The sequence below is a fragment of the Hippichthys cyanospilos genome, chromosome 14, assembly GCF_059441005.1.
Source record: "Hippichthys cyanospilos isolate Australia breed blue-spotted pipefish chromosome 14, RoL_Hcya_1.0, whole genome shotgun sequence".
NCBI classification, from domain to species: domain Eukaryota; kingdom Metazoa; phylum Chordata; class Actinopteri; order Syngnathiformes; family Syngnathidae; genus Hippichthys; species Hippichthys cyanospilos.
Window position 1 is genome coordinate 90,285 of NC_142382.1, and position 26,232 is coordinate 116,516.

The 26,232-nt window shown below is 54.8% G+C and overlaps 1 protein-coding gene across 1 annotated transcript in view; it reads right to left on the minus strand.

Annotated features, from left to right (window-relative positions):
• syne2b (spectrin repeat containing, nuclear envelope 2b) overlaps positions 1-26,232 on the minus strand; it is a 52,819-nt gene that overhangs the window by 8,134 nt on the left and 18,453 nt on the right. Inside the window, 41 exon segments of the mRNA XM_088433601.1 lie at positions 130-288; positions 983-1,243; positions 1,765-1,859; positions 2,393-2,583; positions 2,963-3,013; positions 4,093-4,223; positions 5,210-5,275; positions 5,848-5,973; positions 6,443-6,595; positions 6,667-6,780; positions 6,854-7,006; positions 7,092-7,205; positions 7,276-7,461; positions 7,588-7,725; positions 7,860-8,036; positions 8,372-8,512; positions 8,614-8,766; positions 8,876-9,035; positions 9,324-9,583; positions 9,731-9,931; positions 10,008-10,152; positions 10,226-10,557; positions 10,823-12,866; positions 13,595-14,034; positions 14,107-17,103; positions 17,187-17,360; positions 17,535-17,664; positions 18,937-19,064; positions 19,150-19,497; positions 19,588-19,752; positions 19,860-19,958; positions 20,276-20,492; positions 20,592-20,770; positions 20,871-21,197; positions 21,319-21,633; positions 21,882-21,998; positions 22,110-22,340; positions 22,512-22,799; positions 23,334-23,861; positions 24,981-25,280; positions 25,370-25,643. Of these exon segments, the coding sequence (XP_088289727.1) occupies positions 130-288; positions 983-1,243; positions 1,765-1,859; positions 2,393-2,583; positions 2,963-3,013; positions 4,093-4,223; positions 5,210-5,275; positions 5,848-5,973; positions 6,443-6,595; positions 6,667-6,780; positions 6,854-7,006; positions 7,092-7,205; positions 7,276-7,461; positions 7,588-7,725; positions 7,860-8,036; positions 8,372-8,512; positions 8,614-8,766; positions 8,876-9,035; positions 9,324-9,583; positions 9,731-9,931; positions 10,008-10,152; positions 10,226-10,557; positions 10,823-12,866; positions 13,595-14,034; positions 14,107-17,103; positions 17,187-17,360; positions 17,535-17,664; positions 18,937-19,064; positions 19,150-19,497; positions 19,588-19,752; positions 19,860-19,958; positions 20,276-20,492; positions 20,592-20,770; positions 20,871-21,197; positions 21,319-21,633; positions 21,882-21,998; positions 22,110-22,340; positions 22,512-22,799; positions 23,334-23,861; positions 24,981-25,280; positions 25,370-25,643 (12,808 nt within the window).

Below are 26,232 nucleotides of genomic sequence, written 5' to 3' on the forward strand. Positions count from 1 at the left end.
CCGCGTTCAACTTCCGAGCATCGCAAGATCACTGGGATGCGACGTGACAGATTGGCTGTCATGCGTTGACCGGCCGACTGCCGGCCAGCACTCGTGACGGCCGGCCGTACGGACAGGTTGCGCTTTTACCTTCTTGAGCTTCTCCACCATCTCCCCGATGTTGACGTGGGACTTATCGGCCATCTTGTTCTCCGTGTGCGTGAGCCAATCGCACAGCTCGGCGTTCTTCTCTTTGAACATCCTCCACGCGTTGAGCCTGTCTCCAATCTCTTGCTTGCGGAGGGACACCTGAGTGCATGGCGCACATACGATCCATGAGCTTTAGCGAGACCAAAAGAAATTCAACTCAAGTTTTGAGAAGCGCTCCAAAACAAATTTCCAAACAAGTTTTGACAAGCGCTTCACCCACCCACCCTCCTTCTGGGGCCCGTTTGCATACCAAAGCTCCTTACTGCCCCTACCCTACCCTCCCCCCCGCTGCCACCATCTGTTCACCGCCCTCAACCCAATTGTACAATTGTGAAGACTGGCTGAAGCCAAGAAGCACTAAAGTCATTAAAGTCTTAAGACCTCGTTTCACACGACTAAACCTCATTTCTTCCGTCCCGCAAATGTTCTCCCGATGAACAGGATGTCAAGGCCGGAAGGCGCCAAATGTTTTTGTCGCTTGGCAAACCTCACAACACTCATACATTTTGTGTTGAGGTAGTAGCCAAAGGCTTGTTTCCTCCCAAAGTGGAAAGGTGGAAAACTCTAGCCGACCTAACCGTGGGCGCGGGGCGGCCGTCCGCCTCCACCGTCGGCTCGACTTGGCCGGGGCAAAGGGGGACAGGCTGACAGATAACAAAGTGAGGGAGGCCAAGAACGCGCAACGCTACGTGAGTGGAGCAGGCGCTCCGGATGATGCGCCCAGACGCAGGGCGCTGAAAGAAAAGGCGAGACCGCGCATGGCGAGCGCGTGTGACGACGACGGTGGCCCGACCTTGAGGCAGAGCTCCTCCCAGCGGCGGCGAAGCTGTTGGACGTGCTCGTGGAGAAGCGGGACGTCGTCCGTCGCGGCGTACCGATTCGGGTCCGTCTTCATGCCGCCGAGCCGGCTCGGGCCGCCGGCCCGGTCATTCGAACTGTCGTCCGGCCGCTCCTGCATAGCACCGCTGGTGGTTAGACGGAGGGGGCGCATGGATTTTGAGCTCTGCCGCCGCTTTGGGCTCCTCTCCCCGCTCCGCCGGCGGGATGGCCAGTCCTTGAAGGGATTAGGAGAAGCAGGCGGGAAGGAGGAGGATCAAGGCTTTGACGGGTCAGAGGCGAGTCGTCGCTTCAGCCGGCAGACGGCGCTCGACAGACGGGGTCAAAATCCGTGGAAGGATAAGTCAGTGAAGATACAGAAAGGTGTGAGCCTACGCAGCTGTAGAAGATGGATGGACGGATAGCAGACTCGGAGCAGACCTACACCTCCAAGGCTCACTTGTTGCGTGCTGGGTGATGCATCAGGACGTGCTTTGCCCTGCCTGAGAAAATAGATCGACGAAGTCTTTTGTCTTCAACGAGGTGAAGCGCGCGGCGGTAGTGCAAAACCCCGCCCGCGGCCAACGCGCCGATGACAATCGCCATTCCTCTTCCCAAACGAGAGAGCGGCCCCAAGAAAAAAACAAACAAAGCAATACATTCATAGATAATGTAGCAGCAGTAACTGGCGGCGGAGGGTTCAAAGACCTAACCCTGTCTGGGCGGATAATGCTAAATTGGGTTAAAAACAATACGCACCACATGCATTTTGTTAAATCCTTGATTGTATAATGGGGGGGTGCCCGAGGGGGTGGCGGCGCCCGTGCGCACAAGGTGAGTCAGTCCTGCCATCTCTGAATGGCAAACAAAAGACAAGGGGGCGAAAAGGAGCTCAGCTAAAAATTGAAAAAAAGTGATCATGTTCTACATCTTACGCAACAGATTTCCCGTCAAACTAATTTCTTAAGGATTTAACACCACCTGCCCCGCCCAACTCCACAAATGTTACTGGGTTAGGGTTATTGAGCACAGCGGCAGCTTTAGATCTCGTCTTCCTATTCTCTAGAAAGGGAGCAAGTCCATGCAGTTCGGCCTTTGTCATTTCTATTTCCCTCTGGGGATTTCCCGGAAGCTAAAATCACAAGTGTTGATCGAACTAGAAACTAGCGGAGCATACAGAAAAACTAAAAACAATAAGAAAACACTTGAAATCAGCCACACACAAAAGGAAGCCAGCAAGCTGGAAAGCGGCTAAGGATTTCAATGCATGGCACTACAGATTTTAGTGTCCGGAACCTTGCCGGTGAGGGTTAAGATTTGCGCCCAAGAAGGCATTTTCTTAAGAGGTGAATGTCTCCCTCTCGTGGAGGTGAGCGGAATTACTGACCTGGCTGCTTTGCCGGAGCGGCTGACGGAAGCCATTTGTCGAGACGCTCTGTAGCGCAGCCCAACTTGCTGCCGACCGAGTGAGCCTGGCCAATACTGACCCAAGACAAGCTCCTTTTGCTGATCGTGCGGTAGGCGGCACCGAGGCAGCGAGGCCGCTCTCCGTGACGCGTGTCAGTTACGTCCTTATACCTTCGAGAAATGGATGAGGGGATCCGCTTGGCGGTCGGGTGGCTCCCAGATGTGGAAGAGGGGATTAGAGGCACTTGTCTTCCCCCCCGGCGGCGGACTATTTTTGATTGAAATCGTTAAAAGTCATTCGAATGACTAATAGCGGGGTTCCGCGCTACATACAAGCGAGTTGCAGCAGCATGTTACTCTTGGCGTCTTCGCATCTGCGGGCCCGGCCTGTTGAAGGATATCGATTGGCCGCCTTCGATGCGCCCGAAGCGTTGGCCGCTCAAGTGGAGCCGTTTTAGGCGAACGGCAGCGTGCCAGGAACGCCTCCGTTGGCTCCCGTCCGTTCAATAGAGCCAAACTGCCAGCAACGGGCCCAGATAGTCCGAGCCACGCTGCCGACTGCGACTCGTCAAAGTCGGCCGGGCTCAACGGTAACGCGGCGCTTCAGGACAAGACCGGCACAAACTTGAGATGAACTTTTAGCTGTTGACCGTTCCTGCCTTCTCCGATGTTATCCGTTCCATTCTTTCGTGCAAAGGATCCAAGCACGCGCCTGAGAGAGGGCGTTAGGATTTGATTATCGGTCCCGTGACGTGCAAAGACACAAAGAGTCTCGAAGTGAATCAGCGTTGGAGATTTATTTGGCAATGGGTCAGCGAAGGGAGGACATGTCATCCATGCAGACCTTGTTGGACTTGACGCCGGCAGGTGAAAAGGGCAACTTTCGCACACAACGGGAACCCGGCGGCGCGCGCCCGTCACCTGCCGTCCGTCAGCGGCGAGTTCCAAAAAAGTCAACGCGTCGAAGAGCGTTATCGGCACGGCCTTCGGGCCTCGTCGGAATTCACGTGTAAATACAAACAGCTGATTAGCAAAATAGCAAAGCGGATGGCACAAGGCGACGGGGCGTGCCCGCCCTTCCAAAACGCCGTTGGCTCCATCCACGCATGACGCCGGCTCTTCATGCTACGGCCAAGCAAAGCCACTGTTCCGGTACATTGAAGCGGGCGATATAATCTCACGACACCAATAGGATGAGTAGGATTTCCATAGAAGCGAACGCTTGCGCCCGGGCTGGCCGCCGTCACCCGTCACACCTCAAATAAATCTGCTTTGGCTTTCCGCTTTCTCTCTCAAAGAATATGAATGTTGACACCGCCATTTTGACGGCCAAAATCAACAGCTCGCGCTACGTGGCAACTCTGGCTGTCGTTGGGTCCGGCTTCAAATGTTTCTTCCTGGGAAAGTCACGTTTTTCACACACCGGCAAATGGAAGGAGACTGAAGGACCCGCGTTGACTTGTCAAGCATTCTTGCCCCGGCCTGGCTTCTCTCAAACCCAGTCCCGCCATTCTTTGTCCTCGGTTGTAGAAGCCACGAGCGCCGGCTTCGTCTCAAAGCTCATTCGCGAACTTTGCTTTACGGCATGTCTAGGAAGGAAGTAGGGCGTGCCGCTGCGTCTAAAAGGCTGCAGGCCCGTTGTGGTCTGCTTGAGGAGAAGGCTTGGAGGCTTTCCACGGCTAGCAGAGCAAACAGCTCTGCTGAGAAGCGGCCGCAGCTTTGCTGGAGCTGGAGGTGTTTACCGGGCGTCTGACAGAGTCCAGGCCGTGCGACGAGTCCTCACAGAAACTCTGATCCGTCTCGCCGGAGTCCTATACGAACAAAGAGAAACGAGCGGGGAGGCAAAGAGCGGGGTGAGCCGGAGCAACGGCGCACGGGTGCCACGCCTTCCTCTCTGCCGGGGGTTAGGGTTTAAGCTACGTGCGGCATTTCTCCACATCTCCATTGGGAAAAGACATTTGGAATTCCAAGCGGCCCGGCCTTGGTTTAACAGATACTGGGAAACCCCACAACTGCTCAACTAACATGCGTCCACTGCCCTTTTCGCAGAGCCGCGAGCTAGCGGCGCAGAGCGTTAACCCTTCATAGAGTGGCTCCAGATTTTGAAAAAGGCACTCAAGAATTGCTCCGTGGCGTAGCGCCTGCAAGGTCTGAGGGGTGCGCAATGCTTAATGTCGGTGGCGCTGCTCCTGTTAGGGGTTAGGGCTAACCCGTTGTTCATTTTGTCACCTAAGAGGAAAGCAGATGAATCAAAATAAGAAGATTGCGTTTTGCAGATTGAATTTCCCTTCCTCAAAAGATTTTGCCATTTGGATTCAATGGTTCGGCCCCCCAAACAAACCGCCGGGGCTCGGACATCTTCTCATTTGATCGCCTTCGCGTCGCGGGTTGCCGGGTCGCGTCAATTGTCGGAAAGGCGCAAAGAAGGCTCGCCTCGAAAGACGGAAGCCAGTCGGCTGTTGGGACGGCCTCGGCCGGTCGGCGAGGGGCCGAGTACGGGCGCAGCAGTAAGTGCTGGATTTATCACCTGGCCCAAGACAAAATTGTTCACTCGACTCAACCGATGCTTAACCGCACAAAATGCAAAGAGGTCCACCCCGCTCGCAGGGGATGGCGCACGTAGCGTCGCCGCGGGTGACGTGCTGGCTAAAAGGCCGTAAGCCACTCCCAATTTTGTTCTCTTTCGCCAGTCCAGGGAAGCAATTAGCTGCGCTGCCAACGGAAGCGCGTCGGCACCGCGACTGTCTTACGAGCGGCTCGACTGGGTAAGCGAGTAGCACGCGGTCGACGTCATTACCTGTTGACTTGCTTGCCGCCGAGCTTGGCTCCTCTCCGGCTCGCTCGGCTCCACTTGGCTGTCAACCTGACGCGACAAGACAAAAATCGTTCAAAGACCTCGTTTCGGTCACCGCCGACTTGATGGACTGCAAAATAGTCAAATGGATACGCTCAACACTCTAACCGGGAATCAGTCGGGCTGAAGGTTCCAAACAATTCCTCAATGGCAAATAAAGTCCCAAATTCGAATGTGTCCCTGTTTCCGGACAACCATCGTGTACATTCAAAGTGCATGCATTCGAATATCTGCTGCGCTATGAAGTATGATTTGCTCTTCTGTCAAGAGATTCTTTCTGATGAGTGATCTGGGTCACCAAACATTGCCTTCATTTTTCTGCCGCATTCATGGACATCACACATCTACAGTATTTATGCATTCCCACTTCTAGGTAACACCCACATGCGAGCGGATATAAGGGCGCTCTCGCATGCTATGTCCATACTCGAAGAAGTTCACGATGTATCCCGAAGTACGACCGACAAGCGAACGGTGAATTGCGCGAGTTAGGGGGCGGCGGAATGGCGGCACGAGACGATTCTTGGATACTCGCGTGGGGAAAAAAGCCAAGCACTGAAGAAGACAAATCCTTTGGTTACCTCTGGAGAAGCACCCTGGAAAGCACCCCAGAGCCACCACAAAACACCTCCTGCACCTGCCTTGGCTTCCTGCGCTTGCCCTCCCTTCTCCCGGCGGGCCTCGTTCTCGCCGCTGTCGCGCCCGCGCTGCGGGAACAAGGGGTACGTGCCTGAGAGCGGACGATGACAAGGGGACGGCGGCAAGGCCTATGCATCGCTGGAGTTCGCGTTACGCTCCTTCCGTTGCATACTCATAAGGACGATGACCGAGCGTGTTAGCGTAGCGGCAACAGGGGGGGAAAGCAGATTCTGCACCGGGGCCCTTCAATGTAAAACCTCCTCCAAGACACCCGAGCTTGCCCCTGAGTTTGTCGTTTCAATCAGGTGAGTTGGGAGGAAGACAACATGATAAGTACTCTGGAGGACCCGACACGGAGACCTCGCAAAGAATCCTTGTTAACTCCAAGACAGGCTGTATTCCTAGCGTACTATTCACACCAGCGTCAAAAGCCGTGAGGAAAAAAAAAAAAAAAAAAAACGGTGGTTGTGCAAGCATGCGCAAAAAGCGCTATTTCACGGGCCTGAGGGGCTTTTGCTTGGGATGTTTGGCTGTTACCTCGGGCTTTACCGGCGTGCCGTCGGCCGTCGCGGCGCGTCTCTGCTCAGGTGTGGCTCTTTCGACCGCCCTCAGAGAGGCTCCGGCACGCTGCAACACATCATCCTTGATGCGGGCAATCCTGATGTGGGCCGACTGATCGTGAGCGTCGTCCTATCGGGCGAGAGGACGATCACTCGTCCCTTTGGACTTGTGAGGACAAATGCGGGGCACCGGCGACCTACCTCAGTCTCGTCTGAGCTGGACAGTTCCGCTTGGGACGGCGGCGGCGGCCGAGCTCTGCCTCCGGTCTGTCGCGTCCGGGTCGGAAGCTGCTGGATGAAGAGCGCCGGAACCTTCTAAAACGGGGTGGAGAGGGAAAGGAACTCGGTCGCGTCCTGGCGCGCGATGAGTCCGATTGACGGGACTCACCTTCTCCAGTTCCAGCAGCGAAGTTTGGAGTTGATCGACAACACGAAAGACGGTCAAGGTCTTCTCGGCCTTCTCCGGTAGACGAAGTGCCAACTTTGCTTTTTGGATGTCGGCGATGCACCCCCTCATGGACTGGATCTCCTGCTCAACCGCCTGCGGTCGATCCGTCAGAGAGCTTTGTAAGCTCAGGCACCAAGAGTGTGTTGCCGTTTCACAGAGGACAAACCCCACGCATCACCTTCAGACGTTCCTCCTTAGGGCTGGGCAACGTCTCCGGATACCGCAAGATAGCTTTGATCTCGGCGACGCTGCTCTCCAGCTTCCCGACTTCCCCCTCCATCATCTCCACCTCCTTGGGAACGGCGGCAGGACACGGGCCAATGTCAGCGAGGCAAACGCGCCAATACGGAGGGAGGACTCACAGCGGCGGCGTGCTCCAGCTGAGCCAGGGGAGCCGCGAAGCTGCGCTGAACGGCCGCCAGTTGGCGATCGGCTTCGGCCAGCTGCTCCCCGAGGGCCGAGACCTCCACCGCTTGGGACATTTGCTCCAGGATTGAAGAGAAACCCTGCAAGGCGGTTCGGATCCGCGCAGAGTCATTCAACACCGTCTGTGAAAAGAATAGAGATAGGGGAGAGGTGACCACTTCACCGGCGCGTCAAGACGTACTTCATCATCATCCAACACCAGGAAGCTAACAGCACCACAGGGGAGCCATTTGCTCGCCGCTGCTGACCTGCAGAGCTGCGGCGTGCTCACGCAGACATTGGGCCGTGGAGTACGCGCGGGGAGCGGCCAGCCACGACTGCGACTCCGACATCCAATTCTTGGCGCTGTTGATCATTTCCTGATGCTCCTCCAGCCAAGCTTGCGTCTGACCAGAGGCACAAGATGACACTTGCGCCCGTTTGGCACCACGCAGGACCTTCCCGTTATCTTGAGCCCGCGCACGCGTCAAATTGTTTCATCGCTACTAGCGCTGAAGCGGAGCGAAAATGTTTTATCCACCTTGCTGACGAGCGTCGTCTTCTGCTCCGCCCGCTCAGCCAGTCGGGCGTGAAGCCGTCGGACCTCCACCAATCTTTCCGTGAGGGGCAGCGCCTCCTGCGGACTCTCCAAAGCCTGCACGTCGGCCGCCAGCGCCACCACGTGAGAGTGCCACTTGTCCAGCTCGTCCCACACCAGCTGTTCACAAGCAAAAAGGCAAACAATTCAAATTCACATTCACTTAAGATCCGCTCGGAGGCTCTGCCAGACTCCTTGTCCTGCGACTGGGGCGTCCGAGTCCAGAGCACCTTTCCGGCCTGTTTTTGACATGAACCTCCCAACGCGCACGCTTTGACCGATCGGCTCGCATACAAGCTTTGCGCAAGCCTGATACCCAGCCCCATCATTTCAATCGGGTATATTGGAAGACTGTCAAGTGGAAAACAGGCTGAATGGGGGCTGACAAGGACCGACTTGGGCACCCCTGTCCTACAAGGACCAGAAGCGTGTCGCAGGACGTGAGCTTCGCTCACCTTCTGAGCTTGTTTTGCATCTGCCACGTTGGTACTTCTGTCTTCCATCTTCTCCTGCACCGACCGCAGTCCGGCTTGCGTCTCCAGCAGCTTTGCTCCGATTCTGTGGACGGGTCCGCTCTTCTTGTTGGCCTCTTCCACCTGTACAGACCAAATGAGTAAAAAGATGGTGGCCTTCATTCAATTTTGGTGGGTTACGCTCACCTGAATGAGTAGGAACCGGCACTGTGCGGTAAGATTACCTTAAGCTCGACTTGCTCCAGTGTCTTTTGGACCTCCTGCAGTTGTCCATGGATCTCAGGCGGGACCAAGTCCGACGCCAAGTACTTGGACTTGAGTCTCTCCCGAACGCGATGGACCAGTGCTTTCTGAACGCACAACTGGCTGTGGATCTCCTACAAGCACCAAAGCGTGGATGTGGCTCTCACTGGATTATACCCGCTCTTGGGCAAATTTCACACTAGAAAAGTGACACTTCCAGGCAGTGTATGTGCAAGCTGCTACCTTCAGTTCTGCTGTGCTGCTGCTTGGATCCATCTCTGACAAAAGACTGTCAGCCACCGTCAACCAAACCCACACCACCTGCAGCTCCCCCTGCACTTTTTCTTTCTCCTCCAGCTCCAGCTTGATCCATTCCAAACCTTCTCGGCTCCTCTGCTTAATGCTAAGGAAGCACGCACAACCGGCAAACAAAATGAATTCTCTTCTGGGAATTTACATCAAAGCCAGCGAGCGATCTGTAGTGGTGGCTGCTGAAACTCTCCTAAAAATAAATCAACAAAAAAACGAAAAGTTTCCGGCAAATGACTATTTGTCAAGTTCAAGTCATCGCTGAATGGAACATGAATGATTCTGGTCCATGAGTTTCCATCGTTTTGACGAGGCGGCGGTGGTAAGGAGAGGCAGACGAGGTTGGGTCGACCCCGACTGAAGAAAGGCGGTAGTCGCTTACCTGCCGTACACGGCGTGCATGCCTCGCAGCTGCTGACAGAGGGGCGTGGCTGGCGCCTGTTCCGAATTTGGGGGCACACCCAGCAGCCTGGCTACACGCAATTCCAGGGCAGAGAGGGCACGATGTTCGTAGTCCAGTTGGTCCTGGTAGTGTTCCCAACCCCGCTGCAGATCAAGCAGTTCTTTGGTGGAGGCCATCAACGGGGCCGGCTCAGGGAGCTCCTCCTCTACCTGCTGCAGCACGGCTGAGGCTTTCTCCACCTGGCGACGAATAACGCCACCACATCATCCACGCAGCCTACCGTGTAATTGTGGCCGCAAACAAAAAGCATCGGCCTAGAGCTGAACCGGCCGGGACCCCTGCGGCGAGCGGACCGCGGCGTTGGTCCGCTCGGCGCAGAGACTTACGCCGCGGCTGATGTCGCTCCATTCCACCGTCCGTTGTTTGAGTCTGGCGGTCAGCCACTGTGCGCAAAAGCGCAGTTTTGTCACGCGACTCGAGGCGGCGGAAACGGCGCTCTCCCGGCGCCCCCGGCATCCCAACGCGGGACACCGGTCCGTCGTCTCCTGGAGACGCTTTTGTGCAGAGTCCAGCTCCTCCTGCGCAACCTGCGGCAGCGAGCCGACAGATTTCAAGCGCAAGTGGCGCTGCGCGTGACCGCCCGGCCTGCCGTCCAATCCGTACCTGGAGTTTCTCCAGCTGCTCGGCGCACTCGGCCAGGGAGCTGAGCTTCCCAGAGACGGCGCACCCCAGGCTGCCCTCGGCTTTGCTCACAATTTGACCGATTTCTTCATGGTACTTTGTATATTGCCGCTCATTTTCTGCGCAGCTGTGGAAAAGATATTGACCTCTTAGTACCCTTGGATACTCTTCCAGTGGCTTCGTGGGAGTAAATGTACAACCTGCTGAGGTTCTCCAGCTGGAGGTAGCCCTTCGCTTTAAGTGTAGACATCCGCACAAGGAGCTGGCTCAGAATGCTCTCTTGGAGATGCTCTACCTCCGGGGGAGAAAGCAGAGGATGCAGGACAACTTGGCCCAGCTGGTCCACCTGAGTCTGGAAGCAATCCTCCAGTGAGGCCAACAGATCCTGCGTCTCCTCCAGCTTTTCACAGCAGATTCCAGTCAAGGCAGGTAGGGGCAGCAGTGAGACCTCAAAGTCCCTCAAAAACTGCAGCGCTTGCTTTACAGTACAGATGTAGTTTCTCACTGATGTTCTTGCATCAGAAATGTTGTCCTACAACACAACAAATCAGCATCGCAGACTGCTGTTAACGCAGGTGATTAAGAAAAAAAAGGATAGTGACAAGTTAGCGCGTACCATCTAAATTCAAAAGTCACTTGTTCTCAGCTAGGGTTAATGTTGGATGCCAAGACACAATTGTCTCCACACAAAGTCAAATTGAAAAGATGAGATGGGAACAAAAGAAAGAGCAGTAAACAGCATCAACAAGCGGGATTAGCGGATGTCGATCCTCAAAATAGCAGAAAAAGACACTTACCATTTGCGAGTCACATTCACGTAGAACACAATTCTTCAGGTCCTCAAGGTCCGACGGTCCCGTTCCTTCCTCGCCAACCCGACTATGCTCGAGGACCTCCAGTGCTCTCATCAGTGACTCGACGGTCTGTTTCAAATGCGCTATTTTCTGGTATTCCTTATTAATCCGTGTTTCATTTGGCGTCATCAGCGCGGGGTTCTGCAGCTCTTGGCGAGCATCCAAGAGGAAGGCCCGCATAGCTTTTCTCTCAGAGTGGAGATCCAGTTCTCGAACCAGAGATCGCTCGACGACGGTGAGAGCGCCGAGGGTTTTGGTCTCCAAGTTTTTTAGGCTGTCCTCGTTTTGTTGAAGCCTCTGTCGCTCTGAGCGCAGTTTAGCAGGGGACAGGTCTGGGGAGATCACCTGGAGTTTGGATGCAACCTCCTCGCAAAGCCTTCGTATCAGAGGGAAGTTAAAGAGCAGCTTCTGGAAGATCTTGTACTGCTCCTGCACCTGCAGTTCTTCTCGAGTCTGAGCGAGTTGCTCCCGAACGGCCTCTTTCAGGTCCTCCACGTTCTGCCTCATGTTGAGGTACTTCTGGTGCTCTCGGGCATTGAGTTGAAGCCCAGTCAGTTTGTTATCAATCTCGGCGGCGACTGAGTACAATTCGCTCATCTTCTCCTCCTGAATCCAGGACACGAGAATGCCAATCTTGGACTCCTGCTCCAGAAGCATGCGTTTGAAATCAGAGTCCGCAATGCGCAGCGATTCCGTCGTGATGGGGAAGCTCAGTTTGTTCAGATCTTTCTGCATCCGCCCCAGGGTTTGCTCAACCGAACTAAGCGCCCTCCTGTTGGAGTCCACCCACCGGACGTGACTGTCAATCTCATCTCTCTTGGCCCTTTCGCGGTCGCTAACATTGCGAATGTCTTCCTGAAGGCCGCTAAGCTTGTCAAAGAGCCGGCAGTTCTCCGTGACGCTGAGCTCCGAAGCGAGGTCTTTACTCTTCATGAAAAGGGCTTCGCAGGCAGCAGACTGCTCGTCCACTTCGACGAGCGTCTGCTGGATCTCAAGTTCAGCGGCGCTCGCGGGCTCCGTGCCGATGCTCTCCAGTATCTCTCTTTGCAGGTAGGTCTGGACCCAGGAATCCAGGTCAGCAATCTGCTCCCACAGTTTTTCTCGCACCTGCAGAGCCGATTCCACATCCTTCACGGCCTTGGCCAGCATCCCCACGACTGACTTGGAGCGTTCCTCAAGGTATTCCAACAGGGAAAGCATCTGCGGCATTTCGTCACGTCGGTCCAGCTGTGGCAGAAGTTCTGTTGCTGCCTTCACCTGTGACTCCAGCTGCCTCTGTTTGACGGTGACCTGGGACTGCAGTTTTTTTAGTGCCCTGAGTTGTTGGTGAACCTCCTCTGGGAGCACAGGCACACGCTGGCGCTTGGCCTCGATACAGCTTGCCGTCTGCTGAGCCCACGAAAGGCCGTCCTTCGCCAAGCTCAGAACTTTCCTCATGATGGGATTACTGCTTTTCTGGATTTCAGAGGACATCCATTCCTCCGTGAGACAAAGTTGGTCTTTGACATTCAGGAGCGCTTTCTTAATCTCCACTCTCTCTTGGGGCCACAAGCTTGAGGGTAGCGCCTCCGACGCTTCTCTCATGTGGAGGTATTTGACGTGGGCGGCTTTGACCTCAGCGTGCGCCATAGTCAGCTGCTTGGCTTTTGCGCAGTCCTGCATCGAGCCTTCTGGGCTTTCCACTTGCTGACTGACCGATTCCACGTGTCCCCGCAGGAAGGATAACTCCAGCAAAAGGCTGCTGCAGTTACGGGACTGAACGTGCGCATGGTGCAAGGCCTTCTCCACGGCCGTCTCTACTTGCCTCCATTCTCGACGCCGAGCGTCAAGCATGTTCGTTGCGGCTGCTTGATGAGCGCGGCTCAGGAGAGGGGACAGCTCGGTATGGGCGCCGAGCAACTCCCCGAGGACGGTCCGGTTCTCCTCGAGAGCTCTCTTGATGGAGTTGAGGCGCTCCACCTCTTCGTGGCAGCTTTCTGCTGGCGAACTACAAAGACAAACACTTCAGTCCGCCACCTTTTCCACGCCACGACGGAAACAAGTCGCTGGGCTCAGCGGCTTGTTACCCCTCCTCGCCGTCATCACCCTGCGATTCTGTCGTCTCGCAGGCTGTGTTTTTTGTTTAGTTTTAATTTGCTGATCGTCAGTCAGGTTCTTCAGCACCGCACGTGGCGGCAGCGGGGCGCCAAAATAACCTCTACTTTTAATCATTGGCTCAGTTGGACGAATTTCTTTCTCCCTACCGTTAATTTCCGGTGTCCTTAGTTCTGGTGTCCCAAGTTTTGGTTTTCCTCTAAATTTGTGTGAGTTAAATTTTGTTTGTTTCATTCTCTTGTCTCCTAAACGGGTGTGTTTTTAGGGTTGCCCTTCATTTTGAAGCTTTATTTTTTCAATAGGGCATCTAGGTCTCGTCTTGGCTCTGCCTATCTACAGCCGTACCCCCCTCCACCGGGTCAGTTTGTGTGAGTTTTCACTCTCATTATCGTGCTCCCGTAAGGGGTCCGATATTCAGTTAACTGCGATGCACTTCACGTTGACCGCTGCATAAAAACTCAATTAGCAGGTGTGGGCCATGGAGCCACAGTGGCCTATGCGCTTGCGGCCGTCCGTTACGAAAATGAGAACTCTCTCAATTGACCGAAGCTACTTAGCAAACCCCTAAATCAAGGTAGGAAGGACTGAGTGTAAAAGATGAGGCAACATGAAGGAACTCACAGTCTGGACGCATCAAGTTCGGCTGCCAGTCTTTCTAATGTGGTCTTGGCGCGGTAACTTTGGTGACAAAAGTCCCGTGCGACCTGAAGTTGGTCAACTTTGCCCCGGACGACAACGGCCGCATCCCGACGGGCTGCGTGCCATCCCTCGGTCGCGTACTCCAGGGCGTCGGACTCGCCAGCTTCCTCGTCCCCGCACTCCTGCGATCCGCGCAACAAAACACAGCTCATGCCAATTGCTTATTACACCTCCCGGCATGGAATTTGCTGAACCTCAAGCCTTACTTGGGCCTCCTTCACCTGCTGGGTCATGGCGGCCAGCTGCAGCTCAGCTGAGTGGTTCCTACAGCTCAGGAGTTTTGACACAAGTCTGCACAGGAGACGATCCAGGTGGCTGCTACCGGAGTTTATCAACTCTGCTAGGCAATCCTCACAGGTCTCCTATAAAAAACAGATTGGATGAGTGAAGAAATCTTTTCTTTAGATTCTTTAAGTCATACAAAGCCCGTTTACCGCTTTGAAGAGTTCCGCGTCTCCATTGGCTTTGAGTTCTGTGAAGATGTCTTTCAACGGAGATCTTTCAGCGCTTGCCTCCGGCATCTCAGAGGCGGCTGTGTGGGGAGCGTCTTGTCCTTCAAACCCAAAGGTCTGCAGCCGTTCCTTTGGTGCGGATGTCCTGTTTTTCAGATTGTCTTTTGTTGTATTGTTTTTCCGGTCGTCCGTTTGGGCCTCAGAGGGCGCGTCAGGGTGCGATGGGGCTTTAGCGAGGCTCTCTGGAGATTCTTCTGCTGGAATTTCGATGGAAGACTTGATGAGCTTAATGTCAGCTGTCTGGACAGGTGATTCGTGCCTTGGCTCCTCTTGTGTCGCAACCATTTGGATTTGTTCCTGCTGAAGAAGAAGGGTCGGACACAAGAGCCCGTCATGACTTGAATGGAGGACTTGACAAATGTCTTTCTTTGGTCTTTCCAGGACGGTCTCGACCAAAGCTGATGGAGTATTAATAGATTGTGACTCGGCTTTGTCTTTCTCAGCATCGTTTGGCTGCCCTGGGGCGACACTCTGAGTGCCCGTCCAGTGGCTCTCTGCGCTGCTGTCTGCCTTCTCTCCCGTCACCCTAACCTCTGCAGGTTTCACGCTTTTGTTTGTGCCCGTTTGGAGTTGGGTTTTCTTCTCATCTTGAGGTGTTCTTATCTCGACTCGTAGAAGATGCACATCGGGCCCCACGTGAATCGTGGTGGGAGTATCTTGAGAAGCACCCGTCAAAACGGAGGCTCCGTGCTCCTCTGTCTTACTCAGACCGTCCTGGGTGAGTTCCAGAAATCTTGCGACTTTCTCCGTCTGGCATGTTTTTTCCTCCGCCTCGTCATTCAATACGATTTCTATCGTCTCTGTGGCATTTGGCCGAAGTGTGGCTAAAATCGCAGGAGGCCCATCTTTCGGTTCAGCGCCGCTCAAAGCAGAAAAGCGTGCGCCCTCGACTCCTTTCTGTATTTTCACTTGTAAAGCATCGGCGGCTCTGCTCCCACGGATTCCATCGAAAAACACGGGCCCCCTTTCTACGTCGGCGATGTCGTCATCAGCAGCAACCTCGAGCAGGACTCTGTGATCTTTGGCCTCTTCGGGTCTTTCCCTTGTGGATTCCAACAGTTCCAACTCAATAACGGTTGGCGTCGGTGTCGCCGTTTGCTCGACAGTGGTCATTTCGGTAACGCTCTGAGCCGGAGCTGGCCGGGTTTGAGCAAGAGCAGCAAATTGAGCCTCTACATTTCCGAGCTTCTCAGCGCTGCTCTCCTCAGCAGCTACTGAGGCGGTCTCAACAGGCCCGGCCTCTTTTGGAGAACTTCCGTCTATCCCTCTCTGTGCTCCTGGAGAGGTCTTTAAACTCTTGGGCTTTCTTTTGGGCGGCGATAGCTTTCCATCCCCCAAAACAGCAGCAGTAGGTGGTGCCCCGCCATCAGGACCAAAACCTTTAGCGATGGCAAAATCTGGCCCAGTGGAAAGTGAGGAAACATCATGCTTTTTGGACCTTTTCCTGGTTGACAGTTTTAGAGTTCCCTTGGCAGTTGCTTCCAATTCTTTACCGTTATCCTCCTCAAAGGTGCCCTCAGCAAATCCCATATTGGAGAATCGGAGCGTATCTGGTTCTTCTTTTGTCCTCGGTGGCCCCTTTTTAAGAATACCCGGGGAGGTCGTTGAAACCTTTGACTTTCTTTTGGGGGGCTTTGGAGTAGTAGTAGTTGCCCTCGTTTGATTGCTTGAAGGCGCAGACCTTTGCTTGGACAGTGCGACTTCGGTGGGATCAGGTTTTACAGCCTTTGAATTTCTTTTGGGTGGCAGAAGCTCACCTTCCACCACAAAAGCAACTTTGGGCACTCCGGACGGCGAGGCTATATCCCTATTTTGTAAATCCGACGGATCTTTCTGTGAAATGACATGAACGTTTTGCAAAGCAGATTCAACAATCCTTGCGGCAAATTCCGCAACGGCAGAAGCCTCCACGCTTCCGGAGTGTCTTCTTGCATCCTCACAAATTCGGCGTTCATCATCCAGATCTTGAGTTTTGCCCCCCAACGGTTGCCGGTCACATTCCTCTTTGGACACCGCCGGCTCGGCTTTTCCCGGCCCTTTGGGTGAAAGCGACTCTCTTGTGGGCTGCGAGAGCTTTCCTTTCTCCGCTCCAAGCACTTCAGGCACTCCCGTGGCTACCGGTGAAGCTGAGGATATTAGCTGATCTTTCCTCGGTGATAAATCAACATCTTTCATTGCAGAACCAATGAGTCCCGCGACAAATTCGGCAACGAGCGTGGCATCCCCACTTCCTGCATCTTTTCTAGTTTCCTTGCAAACTGGAAGCCCTTGGTGAGTTTGGCGGCTTTCCTCTTCGGCTCCCGGATCAGAGTCTTCTTCTTTTGCCGCTGTTGGCTCCTCTCTTTCCGACAGATTTCCTTGAGGTTGTTCCGGTAGTAAGTCGACTCCTCTCGCGGGGGAGTCAAATGAAGCTTCCGCACATTCGGAGTCTTCCGATATGTCTTCCCAAAGACTGCGTGCTTTGTCATCGTCAGCTTGCGGATGAGATTCTTCTTTTGCGGCATTTGCTTCCTCTCCTGTAGGTAGCTGTGGAGGAGACTTTACACTCTTTGACTTTCTCGGTGGTGACATCCTTCCTTTTTTCGCAGCAACATCTTCGGGGACCTCTGAGAGAATTTGTCTCACTTCTGATTCGAGCGGAGCCTTGTTTGATTGCAAATCCACATCTTTTCTGGCACATTCAATCATTTCGTTGACAAATTCAGCAACTTGTGCTTCTTGGCTGCCATGGGCAGAAGGCAGCCCTGCGGTAGAGGTGTCTGTCGGGGAAAGTTTAGTGTGATGAGGAGATTTCTTGTCAGCGGATTCTTTCGTCTTTCGTGGCGGTGCGACCAAAGTTGTCTTTGGCTCCTCGGGCTGAACATCAACAACATCAGCGGGCTGACCCTCAGTTTCCGCTTCAGTCCTTGACATATGGCTCTTCAAAAAAAAAAAAAAAAATCAGCTCTTCGGTAGGCATTTCCATAAATAACATTTTCAGAGGATGATTTAGGAACGGTTACCTTTAAGATCTGACACAGAGACGTTTGAAGTGTCTCTGCTTCTCTGAGAGCGTTAGAGACGTCTTTTGAGATTTGGTTAAACACTTCCCGGTTCAGGCAGTCACCCAAAAATTGATGGTGGCCCAACGCCTCCCGAAGAACAGCCTGTAACTTTTCACCTTCGTCTGCTGTCTCCTGCCAAACATCAGAGGGGAGTCACCAAGGACGGTCAACAAATATCTTCTAAAATTCTGCATATACGGCGTTGCAACAGAGGAACCAGCTTTTTTAGTTGTTTTTTATTTTTTTGCTCCTTTGCATGAGCTGAAGGGTTGTCAACAAAAGGCAAGGTCTGAGAAGGATGCGAACCCGCAGGGGCGCGCTGGACTGGCAAGGCTTGCTTTGCATCCAGGCCTGCAGCGCTCGCAAGGAATGCTTCAGACAGTCGGCGGTGCTTGCGGAACAGCTTTCTTGATGCTGCCGCAGTCTGGACTGCGTACTGAAAGAGGCGGCACAACGCACAGGCGCGGCTTATGACGACGTCACAAATTCACAATGTTCGTTGGCTTCAGTCTTTGGCAACTTAAAGTGCGTGCCCCGGGCCGAGTTGTGTGGACGGTGCCGCCAGAGACGGCAACAGTCTCACTTCTGTCGCCAAGTAGGTTGCTGACAGCCGCTACATTTGTGACTGACCGTTTCAGGTCCAATTCATCGGTACGCGCAGCATCATTTCGGAATAAGAGGGTCTGTGAATTGATAGGATATACAGATTTTACACTGGCATATGGATGAATGCAAAACGGACCGATTCCCATCGTAATTTAAAAAAAGGAAAGAAATTGTTGATTTGGAAGCAAAGAAATAAAGCCATTATCTGTTTTTCTTTTCACCGCCTGGAACCTTCAGGTTATAATTTCATACACGGGATGGTAAGGCGAAATCCAAGTGCGGCGGGCAATAGAAACCTATGCTAACTAGCTAATGCATGCAAAACTCCAGGGAAAAACATCAAAATTTTACACTCATATTAAATTAGTAACAAAATAATATACCAAGTACCATATATATATATATATATATATATATATATATATATATATATATGTATGAAACATACATGTATTTGATTTAATAACATCTTTTACTTTTATAATTTTATTTACATTTTGAGTGACATGACTTGAGCTAGTTACGCCCATATCCCCGAGCGAGGTTAACGATGCACTTAGTTTCCATAGAAATGATTTCCTTACTTCCCCCCTTAACATCACTAGTGATGTCGGGACCCATGGCTATCGAATCAAAGTTTGAATTAAGCACGAAAATGCATAAGAAATACAGTATCGTAAGCACAGGATCAGGACGCGCATGGTTATCTTAGTGACCCCACCCAATTGCAGACCAGATCTTAGTGACGTGTGCAGTGACGCATGTAGTGAGGTATGAGCGTGGTGTGACTCGCGCAGTCATACGCATGCACACTGACCGCCAAGTTTGAATTTTGGAATCTTTTGGCCGTGCGGGAGAAATGATTGACGCCGTAAGGCGGGAAAAATGCCGTAACAAGGGGACGGATGAACTCCGTATTCCGCTTCGTAACGTGAAAAATTTGCCGGCTAACAATAGGATGCCCATCACTTCGAATCAACGATAACCCCGGAGAGAGGACGCTCCCTCTACCAGCCACGGTCTTATCTGGTTGGGCTTCCAGAAGGTACAGTACTGTGAAGAGCGTCGCGTCTTTACGCGGAACCTAGAGGGCGGGCCGTACCTGTCGTGCTGCTGGTGCAGAGACTCCAGCATGATGCTTATTTCAGTTGGCAGCTCACTCACAGCGGCAACTTCTTGCTCCAGCGCATCAATTCGGACCCGCAGCTCCTCCAGCGACTTTTCGCAATTCTGTCGGAACAGAAAAACCGTGAGCGCTTGTGTGCGCGCTCGACATCGGCCAAACACGATGGGGGCGGGTTCGGGGAAGGCTGACCCGCAGGTCCTCCCAGTGCCGTCGCAGCGGACGGACGCCATCCTGAGGCGGGACGTATCCGAGCTCCCGGTCCAGAGAGTTCAGCTCCCGCAGTAGGGCGGAAGCTGTGTCCTTCATCTCCCCGGTCCTCCGCGCCGCCTGCTCGTCCAGCTCCTGCAGGCGGGCCTGGCAGGCCCGCAGGCGCTCCATCACGTCACTCTCCGAGGTGGCGCAGAGCTCGCCGAGGTGGCCGACCGCCAACGTCAAGGCGTCGCAACCTCCGGGGGTGCAGCGGCCAAGCAGGCCGTCCCTGGCGGCGTCCAACTCCTTCATCTCTTTCCGCTCCCGGCGTATGGTCTGGAGTAAGGCCTGAGGAGGAGGAGGCCGCGCAAAGCCAATTAAGCCCCAGCACCGCAAACGTGCGTGCCGGCGCCCTCTAAGCCCTGAGCGCTTGCCGACCTTGAGCGTATTGACGGCACCGCGAAGGCCAGGTCTGTCGTCCGGCGGGGCTTCCAGGCCCTTCACCTGCTCTCGCAACCAGTCCTGCGCCGCTTGATGCTGTTCCAGCAGCTGTGCCACTCGCCTTTCTGCCGCAATCCCTTCCTCCAGGCTGGCCACGGTCACCTGACGGTACGCGCGCCGGACACGGAGCAGCGCTTCCTCATCCGGCCGGCTTCGAAATCGGACTTTGGGACGTGAGGAAAGATCGACTGCGTTGCGCCAATACTCACCGTTAACTCTTCGAGAACAACTACGACGGATTCCTCCATAGCGCCGCAGATAGAATCCGCCCAGTTCGGGTCCCGGGTGGTCTCAAATAGTTCAGCGGCCTGCGCAGAAGAAACCGTGAACAAAGTGACATCGATAAGAAGGGAACGGTAAGGGGGGGCTTGTTCCTTCTTCACGCAGCCGACACCAAAGCCATTCCGAGTGGACTTCTCAAGCGCTCGACAAGGGATGGCGCTCAAAGCGATCCGCAAAGGCTCACGTTCGCCCGTTCACATGCATTCATACGCCAGCGGAGACTGCTGTCAGGGCTTTGGCCAGGTCCGTTGAGAGCGATTAAGATTTTGGTGTCTTGCTCAAGGAGACGAACACCCTACCGCGGAGCTCTTTGGAAAACGGGTTCGGCAAAGCGGCGCTAGACCTGCGTGCGTAGCTGAGAGAGGAGGGGCCCCACGGCCGAGGCCCGGTCCCGCAGGCTCCGGGCTTGTTCCGACGCCTGCCTGCGCTCGCCTAGGCCAGGCCAGTGGAAAGCGCAGGGCAGCTTGGACGTCTGCGTCCGGACTTCCGCCAGACGAGCCTCGGCCTGCACTCGCTGGTACTCGCAGGACACCAGGAGGTCCTCCACATGCTGCAGTCGTCTAGAGGACACCGGCGCACGCACTTTAATGTGTCCTCGTTGGCACTTAGGTGCCGGCTGCCAATATTGCCGGCCGTTCATTCAAAGACTCTTTTGGTACCTGCTCCTCTCCTCTGCTGTCTTCAGCACAGTCATCCACTGCTCTTGCAGCCGTTTCACTCTTGTCTGCACCTGCAGCCTGTGGTCTTCCTCTATGTCCTTTAGCTCGCACAGGCTCTGCACTCGCCTCTGCAGATCCGTCAGTCGACTCTCACCGCCGGATTTGGCGCTCAAGATCATCTGACCAAGCATGTATACAATATATATATATATATATATATATATATATATATATATATGTGTGTGGACGCGGATGGCATTTGCGAGTCGCCGGCCTTACGTGGGCTGCGTTGAGACGTTCCTCTATCTGCGTCCGGCTGCCCCGAACGTCCGTCCCCACGTCGTCCAGCCGCGTTTGCAGCTCGTCCAACCAGGCTTCGACGGCGTCCGCCTGGCCGCGGAAGGCTCCGAGCTCCCGGGAAAGTGAATAAAGGGCCTCGCCTCGGTTCACGGCGTCCTCGGCGTCATGCAACAGCGCGGCCCACAGCTCCTCCAAGGCCCGGACGGCTCGTTGGGACACTGCCCCGCCGGCGTCGCAGAGGGCCCCGCTTTGTTTGTGCAGCTCGGCCAGCTTGCAGTCGCCTTCCGGTTTGGAGCACAGGACGGCCTGACACAAGGAGCGCACACAGGGCTAAACGACGGTCGTCGTAATGGAAAAGTCCACGTCACCGCGGGGAAACGCGCAGCTGCCTTCCACTCAACTTCAGGCGGCGACATGAAGCGCTAACCTGGGCGCTTTCGATGATGGCTTCTGGATCCTTGCCAAGGAGGAGGGAATGGAGACACCGCCGCTTGTCCTCCAGCCAGACACGGACTTGATCCCTGGCCTCCTCGTGCTCCTTCAGCTGACGCTCCAGAGTCGTCTGCTTTTCGGCCGCTCGAAGTGCTGCTTTGGCGGCCCGGAGGATTCTCCTCCAGTGCTCTTCGGCCTCCTGAAGCGGCTTTTGAAGCTCCGGTTCTGGCGGCTGCTCCAGCTGAGTCCCCGAGCGTCTCTTCAGCTCCCGGATTTTCTTGTCTCCGTCAGCCTCTGCGCTAACAATGGCCTGGCAAGGAGAACAACTTGGTATACTACATGGGCAGGAACACGGCAAAGTAAAAGTCTCAACGGTACTAATTTGGGGATGTTTAGACGATTCCGATCGACCTTAAAAATGACCGGCCTATTTCTGGGCAGCTGACCCGTCGGTAGTTTGTGCGCGTCGGCCAAATGTAAAATGTCCGAGAGCTATCGCAGAGCCAAAACCTTCCCATTTGGTATGAGCGGCACTTAACGTATGCGCCGACGTCTCACCTGCACGGCGCACAGTCGTTCTTGCGCCGTGCCTCCGCTGCTGAGGGAATCCAGCTGATGCTGAAGGTCTGAGAGCCAGCGGCCAGTTTCCTGCCGGAGCCTTTGGAATTCCCTCAGCTAAAGGTCGAGTAAACACACAGACGCAAAAGATGAACGGACACCTCTACGAGCAAAAGCGCGTCGGCTAAAAGTTCGGAATGGAGGGCCTCGAGGTCGGCGTCACGTCACCTCCGAGTCTCTGGACTCCTTCTCTAGATTCATCTCGGCCGTTGCCGCCTCCTCCTCCAACTGCGAAGCGCCCTGGACAACTTTTCTCCAGTTTTCCTCTGCATCTTTGACCGCTTGCTGGACGTGACATTTTTGCTCCTCCGCCACATCCCGACGGTCAAACAGGGTCTGGCCCCGACTCCTCAGGTCGTTGAGCAGACGGTCGCCGTCAGGTTTGCACTGCAGTACATCCTGGAAAGCGGAGTGGTTTTCGTTGTTCCGATTTCAATAGCGGCTGGAACGGACGTACTTGAAAGTTGCCGCTTCGACGCGGTTTACTCCACGCAAAGAGGCGGAGAAGGTGCAGGGGGCCTTTTTTCCGCAGTTAGTGGCGGATTGCTTTCGGGGCTGAAGAGTACCAACCTGTGCGATGCGGCGGCGGTCGCGGGGTGGCATCGGGATGGCGGCGGAGCGCAGCAATTGCTCTCGCTCCCGCAGCCAAGCGAGAGCCTTTTGGGTTTGAGCCTCAAAGTCGTCGGCGAGGCTTCGCCTCTGGGCCTCCGCGCACATCTGCAGGAGCGACGTCCACTGCTGCTCGGCGTCTTCCGCCAAGCGCGCCGCCTCGGTCTCCCCGCTCGCACGCAGAAGCTCCGCTTCCCGCCGCAGCTCGGCGACTTTATGTTGGCCCTCGCGTCGGCACGAAAACACAGCCTGCGAGGCCATACGTCAGCTACTTTACAGTGACCGCAACCGAAACAACGCACGGCACCTCGGAGCAAGATCACAGCTACGCATTTGTGTTCGCAGCCAGAGTTGTGTGCACTCCCTCCCGGTTCTAAGAAACTAGTTGTGCAATGCCCAGACAAGAGACAATGCCTCGTTTGGATTCTGGAGTGCTTTTTTTCAAGACCGCTACGGTTAATGTGCATTGACCGTCACATTTTCTGTGGGTAATTTTATCTTTGGAACGTTGAAAAATATTTGCTAAAGACTCTCTGGATTTTGCCTCCAGAGGAAACGAATAAACAAAATCAAATTCCCCTAAATAATAGCCACGGGCCACCGGAGTGTGGTCAGGGGTGGCCAGAGTTCCATCTTTAGCGTAGGGTGAGCCGATCGTTTTTCGCTTGACTTGTGACGGTTAGTCTGCTTGTAAACCGTGATTTCGGCGCTGGCCGCTCGGAGCATTTTAGCGAGGCGGACTTCAAACAAGCACCTAAGCGAGACGGTCGTAGAGGAGCGCACCTGCGTAACTTGCAGTCTTTCCTGGAGCGACGCGCGAGTTCCGAGCGAGAGCAGCTTGCGTCTGTGCTCTCCGATCCAGGAGCCAGCGGCGTGAACGCGGGCTCGGAAGGCGGCGGCCTCCGTCTCGGCGGACGCCTGTCTTGGCGCCTCCTCGGCATCCTCCGTCTCGGCGGGCGCCTGTCTTTGCGCCTCCTCGGCATCCTCCGTCTCGGCGGGCGCCTGTCCTTGCGCCTCCTCGGCATCCTCCGTCTCGGCGGGCGCCTGTCCTTGCCCCTCCTCGGCAGCCTCCGTCTCGGCGGGCGCCTGTCCTTGCGCCTCCTCGGCAGCCTCCGTCTCGGCGGACGCCCGTCTTTGCGCCTCCTCGGCAGCCCGGTTGGCATTTTCCCAGCGCTCCTCGGTGGCGCTCAACAGTTGGCGGATCTCCCGGCGGAGGCCGTCGTCCAGGTCCGGCTCCTCGCACAGGTCCCGGCCCTGCTCCATTAGATGCTGCAGCTTAGACTGCGTGTCAGCTTTGCTAAGCAGAGCATCCTGAAATCAACATCAGGCCAAGAGATGAAGGCTGCAATCAAGTATCTTAATATTCGCTTGATTCATCAAGAAATTGTTTTTTCTTAAAGAGCTATTTTCAAGCCCCTTACTCAAAACTTGAAATCAATTCAAATCGACAGTGCAATGCCATCCATTCTTTTACTGGTTCGGTCTGTGCCGCGACAGAAAAAGGGGGCAAATATGTTGATCCCTTTCGGGGCCTTCCCGGAACGCCGAATCGTCCCTGCCCTCTGGTGGGTTCAGAGCGACTCCAGTGAGATTGGTTGCGCGAAGCGGGGGGGCGGGTGGCCGGAGGCGCACGTGACTATACCTCTCCAGACTAAACCTGGAGAGCGTGAGAGTAACGGGGACACCCTAAGACTTGGCCTCTTGTTGTCTCGGCGAAAGTCCTTTGGCAGTTAAACAAGTACCGATGCGAAGAGCAAACGGAGCCGGGGCTCGTCTCTAAAGATGTGAGCATCTCTGGTGAGTACCATGTATTTGGGTAAGGGTTACGCCGGTGTCAGGATTCCTATTGGTGTGACGTGTCGTTTGATTAAAACACTGTCAATTGTTTGACCGTTGAAGATACGGGGCATTGGAGCGAAGGCCGAGTTCCGACAAGCGCCGGCGCCGCTCGGAAACGTTCGCAAAGGTCTGGAGTTGATTCGACTCCAAGTGCGTCTACTCACGTGGAGGGCTAAGGAAAAAGAAGCTTTCAGTTGAAATTCCGAGGAGTTGAACAAGTAAAAATTAACTCAAAACACTGAATCCGTTTTCAGAAACGGTTATCGGTTCCTCTGATAGTCAGCTGACGCTTCATGACCCCGGAGGATGTTTTCATATCCTTTTTTTCTTTTTTTAATATTATTATGGAATGATACAATTCCATCCGCGCACAGACCGTACATTGGTGTACTTAATGTCCCTCGAACAGAGTTACCCGTTAAATGCTGGACAAGACCTGTGCTTCAATGGTGTGGCATCATAAAGCCTCGGGCCCTTTTGAAGTCATGGGGAAATTTTTTTTTAAAAAACTTTTGACTGGTGCTGCAGGCGAGCAACGTGGCCACAATTTGTTTATCGCACCGGAGAGGGCCACGCCCTCGCCCAACCCACCTGAGGCGTCCGCCGAGACCGGAGGTCGCGGTCCAGCCTGTCGATCCAGGCCTGCAAACGTTCACTCTGGCCTTTGAGAGCCTCCGCCCGTTGGTCAAAGGGCGCTGGCGTTTCAGCCTTGCGGAGAAGCTCCTCGGCGGAACGCAGGGCACTCCGCCACTCGCCCTCCAGGTCTCGAACCTGTTGCTGGACTTCCCGTTTTCTGTCCGGGTCCAGCCGCTCCAGTTGGCAAAGTCTCTCGCCGTGAAGTTGCAGCCCGTTCATCTTGGAGTCCCCTTCCGGCTTGGCGCTCAAGACGGCCTGGTGGGCACAAATCAAAGTTTTCGGACGACGCGGGGTGGGCCTTTTGCGCGCTTTGCCGAAGGGGACTGGAGGAAGCGCCCTCGGACCTCCGCCTTGAAGGTCCTCTCGTGGTCGGGCGTGTCGCCGCACGCCGAGGCGAAGGAGACCAGGAGGTCTTTCACCCAGGTCCGGAAGAGCTGGGCCTGGCTGGCGAAAAGGTCCAGCTGGCCTTCCGCGACCTCGCCTTCCTCCGCCCACGTCTGCAGGCGAGCCTCCAGAACTCGGTAGCGCCGCAGCACCTCGTCCACGTCCTCGAGGATCGGGTCGGCGCGGACGCCCCGGCAACGCACCGAGTCCAGCAGCTCCGACAGCACGTCCGCTCTTTGGCCCACGCGCCGCAGAAAAACAAACGGGACGCCGGTTGAGAACGGACGTGAACGGGACGCCGCCACAAAAAAGGCGCCGTAAAGGCCCTGACATCACTTAGTCGGAGGTTCAAAGTCAAGACGAGCATGAATTGCGCTCGCCCCGAAGCTCAAATGCCACGTGCGACGTGGTCGGCGGCCAGCGAGCCACATGGTGACGTCGCGCCACGTCCACAGGGGGTTCTAGCACCAAAGCAGGCAGCTCGCTGCCGGGCCGCCGACGTAGCCTGACCCTTGGCTACGCAGCGCCGCCGGATATTCGGATATTCGGCGCTGACTACGACAACACGCACCGATGTACAAAATTCAACCTGAAAAACAAATGTTTCCATTGCAAATGCGTACGCTGATACCCCCTACCTTCCCCCTTTACCGCTATGTTTTTTCTGAGCAGGGAATTGTCCAAATGTCAAAAAGCTTGCCCTTCTCCGATAGCTGTGAGAAAGTTCTCGCAAGCTACCCGATCATCCGTTGCAAAATCTCGCTCTCGTTCTTCTGTAAAAAGCTTGGAAAATTGCTTTGGATTCCTCCCCATCTGCGGACTG